At 50.0% G+C, this 6,000-nt stretch overlaps 1 protein-coding gene across 2 annotated transcripts in view; it reads left to right on the forward strand.

Annotated features, from left to right (window-relative positions):
- Positions 1–5,665, forward strand: part of Insr (insulin receptor) — a 125,006-nt gene extending 119,341 nt beyond the window's left edge. For both annotated transcript variants that reach the window (XM_027954915.3, XM_071603379.1), the window contains exon 21: positions 747–5,665. In XM_027954915.3, the coding sequence (XP_027810716.1) occupies positions 747–1,101 (355 nt within the window). In that variant the 3' untranslated portion in view covers positions 1,102–5,665. The remainder of the gene's footprint in view (positions 1–746) is intronic.
- Positions 5,666–6,000: the final 335 nt, after the last annotated feature.

Here is a 6,000-nt window from a genome sequence, read left to right on the forward strand (position 1 = left end):
TCCAGCTTTGTGGCCTCGTGGCCACCATCCGGGCTGCTCAACTCGGGTGGCTGTAGCTCCCGGTGGCTGCAGACATTACTTAATGAGTGGGTATGACCATGTGCCGATTAAACTTTATTCATAAACATACTCAGAGGGCCAATTCCTGCCCTGGAAGCTACAGTGGTGGTGAGGAGAAAGGTGAAGTGGGAAACAAGCCCCGACTTCTGTCCCAAGTGCTCTTGGTGGAGCAGAGCGTTAGCCTGGAGGCCCCAAGGCAGCCTCTGAGGATGCAGTCTCTCCTCCGGGCACATACCATGAAGCCCACTGGCAGGGGCTGCTCCTGTGGCTGAGGCCCCTCCTGCCACCCTCTGGGGATGGAGGGCTGGGCCTCTGGCAGGTGCACCTACTGGGGCTTGAGCATCCCCCCCGAGGGGTCTTCAAGTCCAGCACTGCTGGTGGACCAGGGGAACCCTTCCGGGAAGCCCAGTTAGGAATGAAGGGTTATGAAGTGCTGGGTGCAGAAGGGGTGGAGGGTCAGGGATGGATAAAGCCATCACCCGTGAGATGGCCTAGTGAGACGGCCTTTTTGGCTTACTGTCAAAGCCACCTTTTCGTACCCTTGAACTGCCATTCCTGCCTTGACAAGGGCCGCACGCATGGCTTCCGACATGCACAAGTGTCATCTCTGAGTGTCGTCTGCAGGGCTGGGGCTGCTGCTTGGTGGACTCCCAGACTCATCCCCCACCTGTCCCTCTGTCCCACAGCACCGAGCTGATGCGCATGTGCTGGCAGTTCAACCCCAAGATGCGGCCCACCTTCCTGGAAATCGTCAACCTGCTCAAGGATGACCTGCACCCCAGCTTTCCAGAAGTTTCCTTCTTCCACAGTGATGAGAACAAGGCTCCCGAGAGTGAGGAGCTGGAGATGGAGTTTGAGGACATGGAGAATGTCCCCTTGGATCGGTCCTCCCACTGTCAGAGGGAGGAGGCCGGGGGCCGGGAGGGAGGGTCCTCGCTGGGCATCAAGCGGAACTATGAGGACCACATCCCCTACACCCACATGAACGGGGGCAAGAAGAACGGGCGGATTCTGACCTTGCCCCGGTCCAGTCCTTCCTAACAGTGCCTGTGGGGGAGGGTCCTGTTTCACTTTCCTCTGGTTTGAACGCCTCTAGAAAACTCAGGATTCTCACGACTCCACCCCAACGTCAAACAGATCTCAGAGATAGTTCCTGTACATTTCTGTTCATCTTTTGACCTAAAACACGCTGTGTGCTTGCCAATTCGACTGGTCATCAGAAGATTTAACTGTGAACCTGGAGGGGAAGGGGTTCCATAGCTGCTGCCCTTTGGGCATCCACAATTTCGAACCAGGATTTTTTTTTTTTTCTTAGTAGATTGAAAGAAAACACGTATTTTTACAGAGTTTTTATTTTTCCTTCTGCTAGTGTCTGAGCTACAGTATAAAAGAGAAAACTTGTCTGAGGAACAAATGTTGAAAGGAGAAACAAAATCCTGTCCAGGCAGAAGCCCGAGCTTTACAGGGTGGCCTTTCTCATCCGGACGGAAGGATTTTATTTTTTTTCTCGTTCACAAAATCAGTTCCTTAAGTTGACCAACAGCTGCTGCTGTCCCTTCTGATAAGTGTGCACAGCCCCAGCGTGCGTGCACACGTGTGCTTTGGTGTGCGTGCGTGCGTGTGCGTGCGGAGTCTTCGTGCTGGGTTGAAGCTTTGGGAATTGGCTCTGGGGGTCTGTGGCCGGCAGGTCTGTGGCTCACGTGTCCTCCCCCTGGCTGCTTCCTTCCGGGAGTCTGTGCCCTAGACGGTCTTCTCCTGTCGGGAGTCCTGCCTCAGGTGACTCTTCCCCTTCCCTCTGCTGAATCAATGGTTTTCAGGAGCTGAGGGAGGGATGTTTAGTTTGGAATGGTCATCGTGGATCTTTGGAAGACCAAACAAAGCCAGGACAAAACGAAAAAGAAGCAAAAGGGAAAAAACCTGAGATGACAGAGAGTTTTGAGGCTATATTTGTAACATATTTAATTTTGAAGAGGTCTCGGGCATTAGCCTCCTAAGTTATTGACTGTTCCCTGGAGGAGTGCTGGGGGTCTGCCTGTCTAGGGAGAGTGAGTGGGGCATGAGTAGCTTCTTATTTGGGTCTTAAAGGAGTGTTTTCTGGGAATTAAGCCACATTAGCTGCTAACCCTTTGGGACATTTTTGAGGCCCCATGGAGCGTGGGCAACTGGGAGTTGGTCCTGTTTGAATAACAAGTTCTGCCGGAAATTTCCTGCTTGGGTGAACTGGTTACAGATGGGCCCTCCTTCGAGGACACCTGTGTTCATCCTTTGTGTACCTCCCCCCGGTCCCCGTGTTCCTTCTCCTGGGTGTGCACCTTCCTCAGTTGTGGTGCGAACACAACAAATCAGATCCCAAAGACCAGCAACCAGGATGGCCTCTGAGAACATCAAGCAATATACCAGGGGATGCCCTGAGAATGTCGGTCCTCTCCATCCATGGGTCATCTGAGTATCCTCAGTACCAGTCGCCCAGAGCAGCCCTGTGCCCGGGAACCTCAGCTGGGTCAGGCGTGGTACCTGAGCATCTCCCTCAGGTGCTTATAATGTTGCAATCTCTAAGAGACTAATGTCTGGAGGCGAAACCGTCAGACTTCCCCACCACTGAGAACTTCTGAACGGTGGGAGTCCCCCGTCTAATTCTCCGTGTGAGAACTACAGCTGCTCAAGTGAAGAACATGGTGAACTCCCCACCTGGGTTCATCAAAACCATCCCTACGGGCATCCCTGAGCGTTTCCCTACAGATGTTTGCTTCCTTCTCCTCTTCCTCTGTTAAGAGTTGTGGGACAGGGATACAGTGACGACCTCCGAGCCCTCTCAATTCTGGGTTGAGAACACAGGTAGACACGAATTCCAATGGCCTATTACTATCTTATTTATATGATTTGAGAAAATACAGCATGTAAAATATTGCTGGGGAGCCTCAGTGATTGGGTACAAGAAGCAAGAGTACAGAAATTATTTTCGCCAAAATTATTTTGTAAATAGAAGAAGAGTCCGTATGTCAATTAAAGACACACAGATCTAGGTATTTTGTTCTTTTCCTAGTAAATTTGTAGTAATATACTACACTAGCAGCAGTTTTCACATTTTTCTAATTCAGAAAGTTTTTCTTAGTGGGAAAAAGTATTTATTTTAATATATAAAATCAATCTAAAAATCACTTTCGTAAAAAATGGAGTGCATGTAAATTTTTATCAAGGAAAAATAAACAGGTGAATGTGGGTCATGATTTTTTTTTTTCCCAGCACAGTCTACCTCAGTGTGTTGTTAGGATGTGGTTCAATAACAGACATCTTTGAGACTTCAGAATTCTGCCTGGATCCAGTTTGAATCAGGAAAAAAAGTGTATTAGCTGATTCCAAATGGCAGGGACCAGTGAGAATTTTGAGGGGGGGAGTTAGGATGGAGAAGTTGTAGCCTTCATGTGAACCTAGTCCTGACCTCCTGACCGATAGTATTCCTCTCTGAATTAAATCTTCCTTTTAAAAAAATCCTGCATCTGTTGATGCTGTGCTCTCCAAACGGAAACCAAGGTTCAGGTCATCACAGTGTAGCTGATGGATGGGGCACCTGGCCTGCCACCTCGGATGACATGTGGGTGTCTCATCGACTGCTGAAAAGGCAAGCTTTGGCTCAGGGCCAGAATCCGTCACCCCCCTGTCCTGCTGGATCCCCCAAAAGTGAGTGCACAGGTGCTGTGGGTTCTCGGATACTCATTCCCACTCCTTCCAGACTGATAAAGCTCGGGGAGGGGGCACATGGATTGTATTCACAGGCACCCCGCACACACACACACACACACCCCGACTGCAGGGTCTCCTTTTATGGAAGATAGGGCAGGGGGCATTTCTGGAAATCCCAGTTTAAGACCCAGCAGTGTACTGAACACAGTTTTAACAACAAAACCTTGAACCCCTGTGTTGGGCCTTGGTCTGACCTTGTGCGACTTTGAGAACTCTTGTGAAAGTCTCGGTGGGGTCAGCAGAGGTGTGGTCTTATTTGCCAAACCTCACTGCTCCTGTCCTTTTAGGCACTGCCCTGTGGACCCCCTCCTCTCCACCTCCTGGAGAGGGGTCGAGTCCCGGCCTGCCAGTACAAACGGGGGTCCACCAATTTCATTTTGACGTCTCCTGCGGCAGTGAGAAGAGCGGGCAGCTGATGGTTCACAGACCTCCTCTCAGCCTTAGAAAATGTTGACTGTGTGACATAGAAGTTTGGCCCTACAGAGGCACGGCCATGCTGGGAGTTGGTAGTGAATGTCACCAAACACTGGCTTAGGCGAACACTTTTTGTTGGTTTTTAAAGACGGCTCACTGTTACGAACACTTTTTCATCGACCTGTGAAATCCATGCAATAGTTTCTTCTTTCAGGAGGAGAACACCCATCACATCACACGCTAGGAAATGCCCATGTTCTGGGAGCTGTCCTAGGTGCTGTGCTGTCATTTAGCTAGGGGGAAGGCATGGTCCTTCTCTGGAGAAAGCACAATGTAACGAAAACGTGGAATTGATAAAAGGGTTGGCACTACAATGCTGTGACCCTAGAAGTATGTCACCCTCTGATGAGCAATCTTGAATCCTATCCCAGTCGGGCAGGTGGTCCAGCATGAGATGTGCATGTTGGGTTAGGAAGTCCTTTCTTGGTAGCCCACCATCACACTGGTTGGTGGGCAGTGTGGTCATCAGGGCATGGTTCGTGCTGGCCATCCTGGTGAGCAAATGGATATGCTATGTACCAGAAGTGGTCACTTTTCTGCTTCGTGGTGGGTGGAATTTGGGGGTATATCAATGTCTTGTGGATGCCATCTGGTGAGTCCTTGACACCTTGGGCTCTTCAGAAATTATGGTTTTGTTGGGAGTGGGGGAAGGGGGAATGGTTTTTAGATAGATGGTGTGCATGGGGTAGTGTCATTTCAGAAAATCTTCCAGAATGTTCTCAAGAATATTAATTTACACTAGAGGCTGGAAATGAACAGAACAGACCAGCACTCTGTTCTTTAGAGCACTTAAAAATGGGATGGCCTTTCAGGGGCTGTGACTAAATGTAAATGTGTCCTTAGGGGTCCCCAAGAAATGGAGGGAAAGCAATGACTTTTTGAGCTCACTGTCACCTTCTGATACTAATCAAGGTCTAGAATTAGCCTCTAGCCAAATTTTTGTGTGGGTGTGGGCCATAAAAATCCTTGTTAAAAACCAGATCATGCATCTGGGGCTCTCGGTTCCGTTTGAGAAGGAAAGACAAGCCCCAAGCGAGCGTACCTAGACGCATGTGAGCAAGATGGCTCACCTGGTCTTTAAACTTTATCAAATCCGCTGCTCCCTACCCCTGTGTGTGTCTGGGTGGCCTTGGCCCTGCATGTCAGCAGTGCAGATCAAATGTCTACAGCTTTTGCAGAAGACAACTCGGAAACAATACCCACCCAAAGCCCAATTATTACGTTTTCAATGTTTTCCTACAAGAGCCAAGTAGCACCATGTACAGAATATGCCCTTTTTTTTTTTTTGGTGGTGGTGGGTGGGGGGCCTGGAGGTATTGGAATTGTTCTGCATGTAAAATATGGGGTAATTACTTGTTTATATTAAAATTCTGAATAAATTATCTGAGAATACTCTTGTTTTTGTGTGGCTGGCCTCTGTGGGCTTGTGACTTTCAGGTGGGCTGTGTTAATGAATCCTTGGGAGGTGGTGGGTTCTGAGAGGAGAGTCTCCGGTTCTTCAGCCACGAGCTGAAGTTAGACAGCTGCTGCTGGCAGATTCGCTAATCGCCAGGCCACACCTGCACTGCCAAACCACCAGTTGACATGCTGCCTTGTTTCCACACCAGGCCCTCCCCGAGGCCTCCCCACCACGCAGCCACCAGGGGCTCCCCAGGGCTCCCCAAGGCCTCCCAGGGCTCCCCACGATCCTGCTGCCAGGGGCTCCCTAAGGCCTCCCCAGGACCC

This window comes from Marmota flaviventris, chromosome 1 (assembly GCF_047511675.1).
Source record: "Marmota flaviventris isolate mMarFla1 chromosome 1, mMarFla1.hap1, whole genome shotgun sequence".
Lineage (NCBI taxonomy): Eukaryota > Metazoa > Chordata > Mammalia > Rodentia > Sciuridae > Marmota > Marmota flaviventris.